The 16,960-nt window shown below is 52.8% G+C and overlaps 1 protein-coding gene across 2 annotated transcripts in view; it reads right to left on the bottom strand.

Moving 5' to 3' along the window:
• The window catches only part of DOT1L (DOT1 like histone lysine methyltransferase), a 54,013-nt gene extending 37,053 nt beyond the window's left edge, over positions 1-16,960 (bottom strand). Inside the window, exons 1-2 of one of the 2 annotated variants that reach the window (XM_055547657.1) lie at positions 16,543-16,960; positions 6,426-6,469 (exon numbers count right to left, since the gene is read on the bottom strand). In XM_055547657.1, the coding sequence (XP_055403632.1) occupies positions 6,426-6,469; positions 16,543-16,623 (125 nt within the window). In that variant the 5' untranslated portion in view covers positions 16,624-16,960. The remainder of the gene's footprint in view (positions 1-6,425; positions 6,470-16,542) is intronic. The other variant, XM_055547664.1, reaches the window with a different exon arrangement.

The following is a 16,960-nucleotide window of genomic DNA, read 5'->3' as shown; positions in this document are numbered from 1 at the left end:
AAAACATTTATTTCTGCTTTATTGACTATGCCAAAGCCTTTGTGTGGATCACAATAAACTGTGGAAAATTTTGAAAGAGATGGGAATATCAGACCACCTGACCTGCCTCTTGAGAAATCTGTATGCAGGTCAGGAAGCAACAGTTAGAACTGGACATGGAACAACAGACTGGTTCCAAATAGGAAAAGGAGTACGTCAAGGCTGTATATTGTCACCCTGCTTATTTAACTTATATGCAGAGTACATCATGAGAAATGCTGGGCTGGAAGAAGCACAGCTGGAATCAAGATTGCCAGGAGAAATCTCAATAACCTCAGATATGCAGATGACACCACCCTTATGGCAGAAAGTGAAGAGGAACTAAAAAGCCTCTTGATGAAGGTGAAAGAGGAGAGTGAAAAAGTTGGCTTAAAACTCAACATTCAGAAAACGAAGATCATGCATCTGGTCCCATTACTTCATGGGAAATAGATGGGGAAACAGAGGAAACAGTGGCAGACTTTATTTTTGGGGGCTCCAAAATCACTGCAGATGGTGACTGCAGCCATGAAATTAAAAGACGCTTACTCCTTGGAAGGAAAGTTATGACCAACCTAAACAGCATATTGAAAAGCAGAGATATTACTTTGCCAACGAAGGTCGGTCTAGTCAAGGCTATGGTTTTTCCAGTAGTCATGTATGGATGTGAGAGTTGGACTCTGAAGAAGGCTGAGCGCCGAAGAATTGATGCTTTTGAACTGTGGTGTTGGAGAAGACTCGTGAGAGCCCCTTGGACTGCAAGGAGATCCAACCAGTCCATTCTGAAAGAGATCAGCCCTGGGATTTCTTCGGAAGGAATGATGCTAAAGCTGAAACTCCAGTACTTTGGCCACCTCATGCGAAGAGTTGACTCATTGGAAAAGACTCTGATGCTGGGAGGGCTTGGGGGCAGGAGGAAAAGGGGACAACAGAGGATGAGATGGCTGGATGGCATCACCAACTCGACAGACGTGAGTCTGAGTGAACTCCGGGAGTTGGTGATGGACAGGGAGGCCTGGCGTGCTGCGATTCATGGGGTCGCAAAGAGTCGGACACAACTGAGTGACTGAACTGAACTGAACTGAAGCCTCAGCACAGCCAAATAAATAATACATATTTCTTTTAGAAAAGCACTGTTGCAAAATTCACACCGCCCTGATGTGAGATGTACTGTGAATCCACAGTAACCAAGAGTGTGACGGTGGGATCTCCCTGGTGGTCCAGTGGTTAGGACTTCACCTAGTGCAGGGGACGAAGAGTCTGATCCCTGATCAGGGAACTAAGATCCCACATGTCGCAGGGCAACTAAGTCCACATGCGGCAACAACAGAGCCCATGCACGGCCAACAGCAAAAAAGAATGAGTATGGTATTGGCAGAGAGGTGAACAGACAGATCAACCATACAGGACATGGAATCCAGAAATAAACTAAATTTTAACAAATGATTTTTGACCAAAGCACCAAGGCAAGGAATATTTCAATAAATAAGGCTGGAAGGATAGAATGTTGATCGCGAAAAAAGAATCTTGACCCCCATAAACACAAACCCACATTAGACACAAAGACTAATTCACAACTGATCTTAAAAGCTGGATGTAAAACCTAAAACCCCAGACCTTCCCCCCAAAAACGGGAGACTAACTGCCTTACTCTGCAGGTAAAGATTCCTGGCTATGACCCAGACAACTAACCGTCAAGGAATGAGTTGATAAGTTAAAAACTTCATCAAGATGCCATTAAAGTCGCGGTCAGCCATGCCTATCTCACTGGACACTCGCAGATGCAATATGCTAAGAATCCCTATAACTCAGTAAGAAGACAAACAACTTTATCTCTAAAAAGAAGCACAAACTCCTCTCCAGGGGAGGAGACCAGAGCTCTCTGGGGAAGCGGTCGACTCGGGCTGGGACACAGCAAACTCAAGATGGCTGTGGAGCATCTTGGGGCTCCAGATAGTGCGGCTGGCTGTGCTGGGAGCAGGCAGAGTCAAGTCAAGGGGCTGGGGCACAAATCCAGAGAGCCCCCCAGGCCAGCACAGGAACGACTGAGGAGCAAAAGCAGGTGCAGCAGAAGCCGGCTAGGACCCACAGGATGAAAGCAGTGCCTACAGGGGAACAGCCCTTCCTCCCAGAAAAGCTCCAGTGACTAATGGGGCAGGGGAAGAAAGCAAAACAGAACAGCCCTTCGAATGCCCTGGTAACTAGTTCTCAGCAGTGAGATTTACTTCTGGATCCTATCAGTTGCAAAAGTCCAAGAAGAAACAGGATCTCTGCACAGTCTCCAAGAATTTCCCCCACGATTTTTATTAATTAAAAACGGGAAAGCAGGAGCTTCCCTGGTGGCTCGGTGGTAAAGAATTCACCTGTCACTGCAGGAGACACAGGTTCGATCCCTGATCCAGAAAGCTCCCACATGTCACTGAGCAACTGAGCCCATGCGTCACAACTACTGAGCCTGTGCCTACAGACTAGGAGCCACAGCCACTGAAGCCCAAGAGTCCTACAGCCCATGCGCCGCAGTAAGAGAAGTCACCGCAATGAGGAGCTTGTCACTGCAACTGGAGAAGACCCCCCCACTCTCCACAACTAAAAAAGTCCTCACAGCAATGAAGACCCAGCAGACCCCAAAATTAACAAATAACTTTCAAAAACATAGGGAAAACGGTAACTTTACATGAAAGAAACCTGGAAGACAGCACCTCACCATGGCAAGGCACGCAGACGCCACAAGCCTCTTGCTGGGCTCAGAGCTCTTACCACGAACTCTTTTCTGCACCCATTCCATGCTATCTGGAAGCAGACCACACATGACATTTTCATCCATAAGTATTTCAGTATTAAACTGTAGAAGTTACGGCCTTTTTCTTTTTTTTTAATCTAACAATGATGCAACTGTTACACTTAGGGAAAACGCCACCAGGAATAGTAGAGCATGTTCTCAAACTTGTACTGGGCATCTGTGAGGAGCTACAGCTAACGTCTCCTCCACGGTGGAGGGCTAAAGCTAACACCCCTGCCCCAGAGATGAGGGAAAAGATAGGAATGCAACCTCCCCCCACTTTATCACAAAACAGCCTCAAAGGTCCCAGCCAATTCAATAATGCTAAGAAAAAGAAATAACAGGTGATACAATTATTTCTATTTCCACAGCAAGTCCCAGGAAATCTACAAAACTACTACTAAGATTGATGAATTGAACACAAGGTTCATGGTTAACGTACAAAATCAATTGTATTTTACCCACAAGTAGCAGACAAAAAGAACATGAAATTTAACACACAATCCCACTTAACGGTAGTGAAGCATGAATGAGCTAGGAATAAATCAAATCTAACAAATGGTTGTCCAAGACCTCCACGCTGCAATGCCAGAGCGCTGCCAAGAGAAGAGCTGAAAGGCCTGAGCAAGTAGAGACACATACCATGTTCATGGACTGGAAAACTCAAGTGTGGTGGCAAATCTCTCAAAATGCCCTACAGATTCAATACAATTCCTAAATCAATTGTGCAAAGATCAACAGGCTGATTCGAAAATTTACATGGAAATGCAAAGGCGGTGGAATAACCAAAGCAACATTTAAAAAGAAGAATTAAAATGGAGGACTTCCTGTGATTCCAAAGCTTACCATAAAGCTGTGGTACTGCCCAAAGGACAGAGCCATGTGTCAGTGGCACTGAAAGAGATTCTAGAAACAAATCACTGCATACACTGTCAACTGATCTTTCACAAAGGTGATAAGGAAATTCCAGAGAGAGAGGACAGTTTCATCAACAAATGCTGCTGGAACTATGAGACGTCCACATGCAAAGCAATAAGCCTCAACCCATGCTCTGCACCTCATGTAAAAGTTTACTCAAAGTGGATAAAAAGATGTAAATGTAAAACTTAAACCATAAAACTTCCAGAAACCACAGAAAATCTTTGTGACCTCAAGATAGGCACACATATCTCAGCATGCAAAAAACGGCAAACAATAAAAAAAAAAAAAGTTGATAAATTAGACTTCTATCAAAATTTAAGATATTTGCTCTTTAAAAGACACTCTTATGAACGTGAAGAGACAAGCCACAGACTGAAAGAAAATATTCACAAAACACATACCTAATAAAGGATAAGCCAGAATGACAATGAATGCTCAAAATTCAATAATTAAAAAAAGTTTTTTTAAAAGTAGGCAAAAAATGATGAACATCATATTAAGAAAATTCTCATTAAAACCACAATGATACCACCACAGGCCTCAAACTGGACCAGCAGAAACAAGCCTGTTAACATGCCCTGCCAACGTGGGGGCCACAGGGCGGTCCTGCATGGCTGCCTGCAGCTTGGAGGGGGCGGCCTTCCTTCAAGCACAATCCAGCAGCCTCCTTCCCAAGTACTTACCCAGGGTGAAGGAAGACACGCCCACACAAAGACCTCCGTGGAGTGTTTACAACAGCTTTATTCACAATTGCCAAAAATCAGAAACCACCCAAACGTATCTGTCATCTGGTGAAAGGATGCACCAATGGTGCACTCCTCAGGAATAAGAAAGAAAAACTTCTGACACATTTTTAATAAATGTAAAATTCTAGAAAGTGCAAAGCAATCCACAGCAACAGAAAGCAGGCCGGGCTGCCCGGGGACAGGAGTGGAGGGAGGGGGCCGACAGGGGGCCCAGGCAAACAGGGGTGACTCCTCCTCACACAGGTACAAGGGGACACCCACACATCCACACTGGCCACCATGCTCGCTCCAAACAGGTGTCTCCCTCCTGTACTTCAGTCACACCTTGACTGTCCCGGTAAACACGCGGAAAAAGAGGAAAAGTGGATGGCCTTCCCACCTCGTTTCCCCACCCATGGCACTGGTACAGGTGAAACAAACGCTAGGCTGGGTGACGGGCCCGTGGGCTCGTCATACACACTGTCCATCTCTGAGCATGTCAGAAATCCTCCAGGATGAAAAGGTAAGAGAAGAAACAAAACAGGTGACTGCCATCTTTACCAATGAGAAAAAGCCATCTGTGGAGACAAGAGGGAAAGACTGAAGTAGCCTGTAGACTTGAGGATGGGGCGCGAGCCCCACCAGACCCAGAGAGGACCTGGGCCCGGAGGCTCCAGAGAACCTGTTCCAGTTGGCCAGCTGCACCCCGTCCTACCGCCCTGCACCACAGGGACACTCCCTCCCTGCAGCAAGCAGCAGGCAACCAGGCCAACCCGCCCCCAGAACTCACCTGGCCCAAGGGAGCAGGGAGGGGACCCAGGCTGGCCAACTAGGAGCCCCTCGCCTAACCACATGGCCTCACTTCCTAACTGACTGACACGTGTGGGTGCTTAGTCGCTGTCATGTCCGACCCTCTTGTGATCCCATGAACTATACAGCCCACCAAGCTCCTCTGTCCATGGGATATTTTTTCAGGCAAGAAACTGGAGTGGGGTGCCATTTCCTCCTCCAGGATATCTTCCTGACCCAGGGATTGAACCCACGTTTCCCTCGTCTCCTGCACTGGCAGGTAAATTCTTTTACACTGAGCCACCTGGGAAGTCCCTCCTAACTGTCAGCCTTCTTTAAAAATAAACTAAACTAAGCCGATCGTAGCACTACTCCACCAACCAACTGGTTTGTGGATTACACCATTAAAAGAGTAGATCCCACATTCTCAGCACCACCCCAGTCAGGCCCACCCTGTGAGATGCACACGAGACTTCACTCAGTCTCCCGGACACTCCTGCACAAAGGCCTGGCTCGGCCCCCAGAATGAAGCAGAGGAGCTCAGGAGGCTGAGCCGCTCGGCTGCCGGGGCAGGATGAGGCCTCCTTCACAGGGCACTGCCAGCCTGGCCACCGCAGATTTGAGAGGATATAACGGCATGAGGGAGGTGCCAGAGCCAGGAGAGTGGTCTCAGAACGCTGAGCCTTGGTCACTCCGGAGGCCATCGCAAACCCTCAGGTCCAGTGTGAGGAGGACACCCACCAGAAATACCGCAGGGGCCTTCCTCCTGGAGCCCCCCAGGCCAGCCTGTCGGGCACCTGCCCTCCACAAGGGGTGGGCTCACGTGGGGAGGAGTTGCCCGAACCCAATCCCCCATGACAGGAGAGGAAAGTAGGTGATGAGGGGAAGGGGAGGGGGCCTGTGAGGAACTGCCACTGGGGGTTCCACCCCTGCCCACAGGAAGCTCACAAAGCACCAGGCGCTGTGCTGGGTCACACTCAGGCACCTGACCCCTGACCCCAGTCACAGTTTCCCCGGGTTCTCCATGGTAACGACGCTGAGGTGGACCTGGATGGAGGAACAGGGAGGCTGACATGTGGGGGTTGAAAGCAAGGGCCAGGAGCCTGGAGTGAAAGTCAGAGTGCACGGCTAGGCACCGGGGGCCCACCTGAGGCCCCATCCCCAGGCCCCACCCCAGCAGGTGCCACACTCACCTGATGGTCTCGATGATTTCATGAGCAGCATCGTGGTGTTTGTCCTGAAAGACAATGGGACAGGGTTTAGAGCCGTCCCTCCAGCCTCGGTGACGGTGGCAACCAGAGGAGGCAGGCGCTCTAGCCCCCAGGCCTTCCCACCTCGTTTCCCCACCCATGGCACTGGGGTCCCTGACACAAGGGGTACGCCGGCCTTGGGGGCACCCAGCAGGCAGCAGAGAAGGGAAGGGGCTGGGCCGGAGTCTAACTTCCAACCCGCCTTCCACAAGGCTCTCCTGGGCACTCTTGTAGCCGGGCAGCCGCAGGCCTGGCTCCGAGTCCCTGACCCTCTGCAGGCCTCGGCTTCTGTCTGTAAAATGGGAAACGAGGATCCTGTCACTACCGGGAGTGGGTGAGCAGCTATCATCCTGCCCAGTCACAGCAGTGCCCTCCCAGCCGCTCTTCCCAGCGGGCACATCACAGGTCGCTCTGGCCTCTCCCTGCAGTCTTGGCGACCAGCGAACTGGAGACCTCACAGAAATCAAGGCAGGACTTCCTGTGGTTAAGACTCCAGGCTTCCAATGCAAGGGGCGTGGGTTCAATCCCTGGTCAGGGAACCAAGATGCTACATGCTGTGCAGTGTGGCCAAAAAATACAAGTGAAGGTGTGTGCATGGATGTCTGTAACTCGAGGCCACACTTTCACTCCAACCTTGGTGAAGAGGGCCGCGAAGACCACAGGCTGAAACCGGAAGTGAGGTAAGAGACCCAGAGCCACCAGCCCTGCCTGGGACAGCAACTGCCCTTCTCAGCCCAGACCACCGTTTCCTGGCTTCATGACGGACAAAGCCACGAGGGCAGGTCTCAGGGCAGGGCCCCACCCAACTCAACACTCTAGAGCCACTTTCACGGCCCTAACCTCATCGGTGTTTAACAGCAGCTCTACTGAGGTATAACTCACACAGAACAGACCCCGCTTCCGAGTGTGCAATGTGGTGGAGTCACTACACTCAGGGTTGTGCAACCAGCATCTGTCTAGTTCCAGAACATTCCATCACCCCATCAGCAGACAGGCCTCCCCCTAGCCCCTGAAAACACTAATCCACTCTGTGTCTCTATGCACTTGCCTGTTCTGGACGTTTGTAAATAGTTAATTGCAATATGTGACCTTTTGTCCAAAGTCTTAGTTTTTAAGGCAAAGGACAAAATCAACCTTCTATCATGAATATCCTCCAACTTAGCAAGAATGAAGCAGTAAACATTCACTGAACTCTTCACTTAGACAAGGCGGGCAGGAAGTGGAGTGCGTGCACTCCAACACTGGACAGCCCCACAGACCAGCGGCTTCTGGCATGGGGTGCCCAAGCCCTGGCATCACCGCCGCTGACCCAGCACCTTGGGGAGGAACCACAGGTGGGAGCGGCAGGCCCCAGCACCTCACGGCAAACGTCAGAACGGTGGAGGCAGCTGGTAGCTCCCCAAAAGGTGAAAAAGGCCCCACCTGACACAGCAATTCCTCTCTGGGTGTCTGCCCAAAAGAAGTGAGCACATACAACCACAGCCCCAAACTGGAAATCACCCACACAACCACCAACAGGTGAATGAATAAACAAACGTGTCCCTCCATTCACGGGAGCATCACTCGGCCTCAAAAAGAAGCCCTGACACGCTGCCACGTGGACGGACCCTGAGGACACAACGCTCAGTGAGAGAAGCAGACACAGAGGGACACACAGGGTGTGATTCCACTGATGGGAAACGTGCAGAGCAGGCCGATCCACAGACACAGAGAGTGGGTTCCTGGCTGTCAGAGGCTGGGGCAGGAGGATGGGGGGAATGTTGATGGAGATGGGGACTCTCCCTGGGGTGATGGAAGGTTCTAAAATTAGTAGCAGTGATGACTGCACCCAGTGCACAAACCAGGGAACAGCATGCTCAGGGCAGATGAGTTGCATGGTGCGGGAACTACACCTCAATAATGCCATTAACAGGGAATTCCTTGGCGGTGTCTACACTCTCACTGCTGAGGGCCCAGGTTCAATCCCTGATCGGGGAGCTAAGATCCCCCAAGTCACATGAGGTGGCAAAAACAAACTAATAACAACAAAATGCCTGGGAGTAGATGTGATATACTGTTAAAAACACCCCCAAGCTCAGCAGGAAAATCCTGAGTCTCTGGGATGCTCACAGGTCAACAACATCCAGGAAGTCAAGTCCCCACAGCCCTGGCAGGCATCCCCGGGCCCCTACAGCACAGACAGCAGAGACGCCGCCACGCTGTCCTGAAGGGTCCACTCAGAGACAAGCTCATACGGACAGCGCACAGGGCCATGGGACAGCCACAGAATGGAGAGGATGGTCTGGGCCTCTCCACCAATGCTGAGACACTTACTCTGAGGGGAATTCGCCCCGTGGACTGGGGAGTCTCAGGCAGCATGCGGGGGAGCCACGATTCTGGCCCTATCAGCATCTGGATGAAGCATCTACAGCAGCCTCCTGTGGGTACCTAACCAGATTCCCTGGCCTGCCAGCCCTCAGTTCCTGCCCTCAGACACCATGAGCGGTCACCAGTGTATGTTGTTCAAGTTGCTTAATTTCAGGCTGTTTTGTTACACACCACAGATAACCGATACACGGCCTGAGTTTAGGCTGATATGCAGGAAGCACAGCCTGCAAGAACAAGTCTGAGAGCCAGAGGAAGATGTAGTAGTAACCAGAAACATTTGATTCCAGTCATCACCGTGAGATTACAAAACAAGGAGTACCATGAAAGGCCCCATGAATGCCCGTGTGCAAGAGCCCACGCCATGTGGCAGGAGTGTGCTCAGCTGTGGACCGCGCTCCGTCTCTGGGCCCCCAGGCAGCCAGGACATGTCCAGGACCCCTCCTCCTGCAGGGCCTGCAGGGGCCCCTGGGAAGACACGGGGCCTGGAGCGTGGTCTCATCTGAGATGAGGTGTACTCAAGCTGTCCCAAGCTCTAACACCAGAAAGAGAGGAGGGAATGGTTGACAACATGCCTCCTCAGACTTCACGATGCTGCTGCAGGGCCTGTCCAGCTTCCCGCAGCTGCCCTGACCACCTGAATGACTCGGAAGCTCTCACAACCTCTCCCCTCTGGACGCTTCTCACGCTCCACAGGTCTTCAGATCAGAGTAGCGCCAGTGGGGGTCCACATGGAGGGGCTGTCAGGGAGGGACTCTGGGGTGATGGGAGACGAAGATGACCAAAAGCTCAGCACCAGAACTCTCCTCACCTGAAGCCAAGGCCAAGGCCGTGATGGGAAAGGAGGGCAAGGGTCAGGAAGGACAGGAGGCCCTTCCAGGGGCCCAGTCAGCAGAAGGACTCACCCAGGATCCCTGAGCAACCAGTGGCTGCATGGCTGCCAGCCTGAGGTCTGGAAAGTCCAGGCAAGCCTCCCCTTGAGCACTGCAGCTCTGAGTGCTCCAGCACTGTCCCACCCCCAGCAGGGGTCACTGTCAATGCCCCACCAGGCTACCTGGTGCCAGCCACCCCAGGACCAAGGCCAAAGGAGTGCCTCTCCAGGGGCCTCAAGACCCACGACTTGTCCCTCCACACACAGGAGCATCACTTGGCCCTGCAAAAGGGAGAAGCGCTGACACTCGCTACCACGTGGACGGACCCTGAGAACACGACGCTCAGTGAGAGGCAGACACAGGAGGACACGCAGGGTGTGACTCCACTGACGGGAAACGTGCAGAGCAGGCCGATCCGCAGACACGGAGAGTGGGTTCCTGGTGGTCAGGGGCTGGGGGGGGGATGCAGGTCCTTTGAGGGGATGAAATGTTCTGGAATTAGATATGATGGTTGCACAGCTCTGTGAACACAGTAACACAGTACAGTAAAACCCGTTAAATTGTACACCTGCGGTAGGTGAGCTGTGTGGTACAAATGTTATCTGGACAAAATAAAAGTAAAAAAGTATTAGTTGCTCAGTTGTGTCTGACTTTTTGCAACCCCATGGACTGTAGCCCCTCAGGCTCCTCTGTCCACGGGATTCTCCAGGCAAAAATACTGGAGTGGGTTGCCATTTCCTCCTCCAGGGGATCTTCCCAACCATACATAAAGGAGATTTCATTAATGTGCATTAGAGGATACCCCAGGTTAACCTGTAACTGTCTCTTGAGCCTTTAAATTCTATACCAGTTCTACACCTCCTGTTGGCCAATTGTTTGTTTCTTTATCTAGGTTTTAAGGTGAATGACCTGGGGCTATTTGTTTCCATCAACCTGACTGAATCTAAAGGCGCAGTTGAAATGTCTATTTTTCTTGCTATTCTCAGAAGAAATTGCTGCAAATCTACTCTATGATTCTCATTCTGTTCAGCTTACAATACTGATAGCTTATTATCTTTTGCAACCTATGTCTTATAATAAAGCAGTGCTGAAAAATTAAATAGAAAGTTCAGTTGCCATATAAGCTATGAAAATGATTTGCTGGTGGTGAGTTTTAAGCTTGATTCTAAATAAATTTACTAAGAAGGGCACTTCAAATTTTGCTCTTTAAGGTATCCTGAAATTATAGGCTCACTCTCCTTAAAATTTCAAAAAGCATAGAGCTTAGGACAAAGCTGTTATTAAAAAACTCAAAAACCACAAGACCCGGCAAGGCCCCTCCTTCCATGTCCTGCTTCTTCACCTGGCTGCACCCAGACCAGGTGAGGGCCCAGCCCTGGCCAGGTGGGAGTCTGGCTCAGTCCCAGGGCGAGCCCAGAGCAGACCACGGGGAGCCGCTCACAGACCAGGGAAAACATAATCCACTGTGAACAGGTCCAGCACCGCCATGCAAAGGGGAAATCCTTCTGAGGCGTCCCATCCCAAGCCCCCCGACCCTTGCTGTCCCTGAGGAGCAAAGCAGCAGCAGTTCCAGAGGTAGTATTCCTCTACCAGGGGCCACCCATCCCCCTGCATAACGCTAATGCACCTTCCGTGCCTCAGCCACGGACCCCACAACTAACTCAGGGGATTCAAACTGAAGCCCATCAGAGACGTTTTTCCATCCAAGGTCACACACGATGATGCTGGAGCCTCGGACCTCCCCACCCAGCTCACGGGGCCATGCCTTGGCTGGAAGAAGGCCCTGTCCAACACAGGGGTGCCAAGGAACACTGCCCCTGGGCTAATCACCCCTGGGCTAGACACTGAGACAGTGACCATGGGTGGAGAAAGAGTCAGGGAAGAAAAGAGAAATGCTGGTGGGGAGGGGAGGTCAGGCAGGTGGGCAGCGAGGGAGGCTGCGGAGGACACGGACAGACTTAGGCCTCTCTGAACATTTTCGGGACCACCGCAGGTGCCGGGAGCAGGAGACCTGGCGGTGGGAAGGGCAGGACAGCTTGAAGAGACAGAGAAGGAGCCAAAGAGGCTCCCAGGCACAGCCCTGAGCAAGAGAACGGGATAGACTGTTATTCCCCCGGCGGAGAGACAGGTGCGCAAACTGGGGAGAGCACCAGGACTGAGAAGAGGAAGAGAGAAAGAGGGCCAAGAGGGGTCTCTCAGGAGACGAGCACAGAGCCCAGGACCCAGGTACCCGCAGACACGGCCGGTCACACCCTGCAGGGACCCCAGAACACTGCATCCTGATGAACCAAGGCCAATGAAACAATTACATCGTTGTGCAGCTTCGAAAGATGTCATCATCAGGAGAAACTGAGAGAAGAGAACATGGGGTGCCTCTGTCTCGTTTCTTACAACTGTACAAGAATCTATGATTATCTCAAAACAAAAAGTTTAAGAAAAAAGGACAGGGCTCCCAGAGGAAGACTGGGGCAGGTGGCCCACAGCTCCGCCACCTCCTCCCTAGTGAACACCCCAGGTTCCAGGGCTGCTGGCTCCTTCCACCAGGAACAGAGTACTCAGCCTGCCTACTCCAGGACACCTGGATGTCAGGGACCAGGGTACAGAAGCTGAGAGCCACATGCGGGGTACCAGGCTTTTCCAATGATGCCTTCCTCTCTAAAGTGGTCACCTCGCCCACAGAGAGCCGTCAGAGGGTTAACCTGACTTCCACCTGAGCTCGGATTAGTCAGCACTCACTCACGCACACAGAGGTCAGAGCAGAAAATATTTTCTGAGTCATAGGGAGGGATGGCTCAGCCAGCCGCCCACCTCAGCTACTACTCACAGCCCAGTCTGGGGCATGACGGCTCAGCATTCATCAGAGACTCGTGCGCTCGAGGAGGCAGGCAGGGACAGTCACACCGAGGCTGCTCCACACCCACAGCCTCTGTGAGTCACCGAGGGGAAGGAGTACTGCCCGCCCTCGCAACCTCCGGCCCAGCCACCAGGCACCTGCTCCCTCCTGAGCTGAGACCCAGTTTTCTACCAAGAGAAGGGCCATCCTGCTTTAGCAACGCTGCCATAAGCTGCGAGTGGACATCTGGGAACTCTGTGACAAAAGGAACAAAACTCGCCCTGCACCACACCCTCTTATTTGTCAACTTACAAAAACCCATTTTGGAGGCTGGACATTTCCGTGTGTGGAAGATTGTGGCTGTTTGCACTTCCTCCTGTGGGTGCCCCTCTTCGGAGAAGCCACTCACCCTCCTCCCTCAGCCCCACCCTCCAGGACCTCATCCCCAGGGCACACCTCCATTGTACCTCTGTGTTTATAGACCGCCCACCGACCCTCGACCCTCGTTCATAAGTTTCCTGAGAGCAAGAACACTGTGTACTGTGCTCCACTGCCCCGGAACACTGGAGATACCCAGAAGGTGCTGGGATGAATGAATGAATCAATGAACAAGCAAGCTCAGTTATTTCGAATGTGTGGTCACATGAGTAATCTGACCTTTGGAAAGGCTATGCTCCTGGAAGTGACCCATTTTCTTAATGTACTCATCATCGAGTCATCACAAAATATGTACTCTTATAATAAAGTTCTGCCCCCTCACTTCCTGTGAGAAAGCAAAATCTCCCAGTGGGGACACGGGAGGGGAGCAGACGTCACCGCACTGCTTTAGGAAGGTTGCAGCTTGCTGACCATGGCACACCCCCCTCCCCCCACTGCCTGGTCTTGGGACTGCCACCCCAGGAATGGCTGCTGACCTCAGATGGAGTGCCCAGCCAGGCAGGCAGCACACCCTGAACCCTGCCAAGTGAGGTCCTACCAGCAAGCGAAAGACGCTCTCTAGTTCAGACCCATCCACGACTGGAAAGCCAGCTCCCACTGGGACCTGGACACACACGATGTCTTACTGACAAAGGTTACAGACCTCTGTATATTGTCACCCTGCTTATTTAACTTATATTCAGAGTACATCATGAGAAACGCTGGGCTGGATGAAGCACAAGCTGGAATCAAGATTGCTGGGAGAAATATCAATAACCTCAGATATGCAGATGACACCACTCTTATGGCAGAAAGTGAAGACGACCTTGATGAAACAAAGTGAAGAGCCTCTTGATGAAAGTAAAAGAGGAGAGTGAAAAAGTTGGCTTAAAGCTTAACATTCAGAAAACTAAGATCATGGCATCTGGTCCCATCACTTCATGGCAAGTAGATGGAGAGACAGTGGCAGACTTTATTTTTGGGGGCTCCAAAATCACTGCAGATGGTGACCGCAGCCATGAAATTAAAAGACGCTTACTCATTGGAAGGAAAGTTATGACCAACCTAGACAGCATATTGAAAAGCAGAGACATTACTTTGCCAACAAAAGTCCGTCTAGTCAAGGCTATGGTTTTTCCAGTAGTCATGTATGGATGTGAGAGTTGGACTTTATTATAAAGAGAGCTGAGTGCTGAAAAATTGATGCTTTTGAATTGTGGTGTTGGAAAAGACTCTTGAGAGTCCCTTGAATGACAAGGAGATCCAACCAGTCCATCCTAAAGGAAATCAGTCCTGAATATTCGTTGGAAGGACTGATGTTGAAGCTGAAACTCCAATACTTTGGCCACCTGATTCGAAGAGCTGACTCATTTGAAATGACCCTGATGCTGGGAAAGATTAAGGGCAGGAGGAAATGGGGACGACAGAGGATGAGATGGTTGGATGGCATCACCAACTCAATGGACATGAGTTTGAGTAAATTCCGGGAGTTGGCGATGGACAGGGAAGCCTGGCATGCTGCATTCCATGGGGTCGCAAAGAGTCGGACATGACTAAGAGACTGAACTGAACCGAACAGACTTCTGAAAATAAGATGGTGATGGCAACAACGGGAACATCTCCAGATGAACCTTCATCTTAGTTTCAGATGCTTCGGTGCTGGGTCACAGTGGATTTCTAGATTCTCCTGATACTCAAAATACCAATTTTGGAAAAATACCAATTTCCAAGATGCAAGAATGCTCTTAAACAGACATTCAGCACAGACCCCAGTCTGACTCCCAGAGTGTTCTCCCAAGTGAGGTGAAAATCCAAGTTCACCTGCCCTGGGCTGTTTAGCAGCTCTATTCCTGATCCTCTCAAAACTGCATAGCAAGGAAAAGGAGTGACTTCTCACACCCTCAACAACGGGCATGAATCTCACATACATTTTGCTGAGCCAAAGTAGCCCAAATCAAAAAGCTACACATTGTTGACTCCATTTACTTTACTTCCCAGAAAATCCAAAACCTTAGGGACCGAGATGAGACTGGTGGCCAGGAAGCGAGAGGCGAGTTGATGCCAAAGGGCAGCAGATGGTTTGATGGGATTGTTCTGCTGCCTGACTGCAATGATCTGTCAAATACTCTAGAACTGTGAGCTGCAAGTGAACCACACTTCATGTCTACTGAGGATAAACAAATTACATTTTGAAAAATGTACCGGCCAACGTACTGGTACAGGACGAGTGCAGTAACCGGGGCAGAGAGGGAGGCAGGTGGATCAACTGGAGTTTTGAAGGTTCTCCCCACTTTCAGTTTCCGTCCCCTGGGTCGTCTCCCCGCCGTGACCATTGCTCAGGCCGCCCGCCAGGGCGACACAGAGCTACCCAACCGGAAAAGCCAGAGCCCGGGCTCAGCCGCGCCTCCGGGCGCAGGAAGCGCAAAAATAGAAAGCGCCGGTGCGCTCGGCGGGCTGGAAAGCCTCCGACCTCGGAGAACCGCGGAGCACCAGGGCCAGGAGCCAACGTCGGCTCCCGGGCGGTCCCAGCGTCCCGACCCCGCCCCTGGCTGCGACAGTTTCCAAAAACTGACACACACGGAGCCCGCGCGAGGGGCGGGGCGCGCGGGCTTCCCCGCCGGGTCCCGTGGAGGCCGGTCCCCCCGCAAGCCAAGCGCGCGAAAGGGCGCCCCAAAGGCGCCCGCCCACCGCGCCCGCTGGGCTTTCCCTCCCGAAGGCGCGCTGCCCAGCCCGAGCGCGGTCGCTGGGACACGGACACGCGCACCCACGCCGCCACCGGGGACAGGAGCCGGGGCGCCCACCCCGCGCCCTGCATATCTGGAATCACCCGGACGCCTGTGTAAATTTCCGTTCGGCTTGTCATTTCCAAAGGCCACACAAGATCACGGAACAGGACGCCTCCTTACCAAGGGTCCGGCCAGCCCACCCACTCAAATTAGGAACAGGACGCCTCCTTACCAAGGGTCCGGCCAGCCCACCCACTCAAATTAGAGAACATGACGCGTCCTTGCCAAGGGTCCGGCCAGCCCACCCACTCAAGATCCGGGAACAGGACGCTTCCTTTCCAAAGCTCTAGCCAGTCCTGCCACTCAAAATTAGACAAATGCCTAATTTACAAAATTAACAACTGGAAAGAAGAAGGAGGAAAGAGTGTCCTCAAAAATAAAAAAGCTGAGCGCGATGACAGCGCCAAGAATAAACTACCAGCAAAGACAAACCCTACACGTCAAATCATCAAGTACGGAAAGGCAAGCCCGCCGGCCGTCCAGGCCCGGGGAACGAGGGTCTCCAGCCCCGCAGGACCAACGGCAGCCCGGCTCGGGCGCCCCTCGGAGGCTCAGGGTCTCCGCGGCCCAGTCTGCGCCCTCAGCCGGCCCCGGTTCCCCGCTGCCCACCCTGCGCGCGGGGCTTGGAAACGGCCGCCGGGAATCCGGCGGGGCGGGAATGGGGGGTCCCAGTGAAGGCTGGGGGCTCGAGTCGCTCCGTTTCTCGGTGGGCCCCCACCAAACGAGCGGGGAGTAGGGGGCGGGGGTCTGGGGAGAGGGGGTTGGGGGAAGAGCGGGGCGGCACTCACGTAGACCGGCAGCGGCCACGGGTAGACGGCGGGCTCGGCCCCCACGGGCGACTTGAGCCTTAGCTCCAGCTTCTCCCCCATGTCGGCGCGCGCGGCCGCCGCACCATGCTAGTCGGGCGGTTGGGGGAGGGGCGGGGCCCCGCCGGCGGGGGCGGGGCGGACGGCCGGAGGAGGGCGGGCGGGAGGCTGAGGGGAGGGGGCCTGGCTTGGGCCTCAGCCGCCGCCACCGCGCTCCCGTCCAGCCCCCGGCTCCCTCTTTGTGGTCACAGGCCCGGGGCCTCCAGCGCCGCCGCCATCTTGGGCCGGCGTGAGACGAGCACAATGAGCCGGGGGCCGGGCTGAACCACTCGCGGCTCGCGCGCGGGGGGGCCTGGCGCGAGGAGGCGGTGCGCTGCTGCTGCCCCGCCCGCCGCGCCTC

Source organism: Bubalus kerabau, chromosome 1 (genome assembly GCF_029407905.1).
Source record: "Bubalus kerabau isolate K-KA32 ecotype Philippines breed swamp buffalo chromosome 1, PCC_UOA_SB_1v2, whole genome shotgun sequence".
Taxonomy (NCBI): Eukaryota; Metazoa; Chordata; class Mammalia; order Artiodactyla; family Bovidae; genus Bubalus; species Bubalus kerabau.
This window is presented reverse-complemented; position numbering and strand designations above follow the sequence as displayed.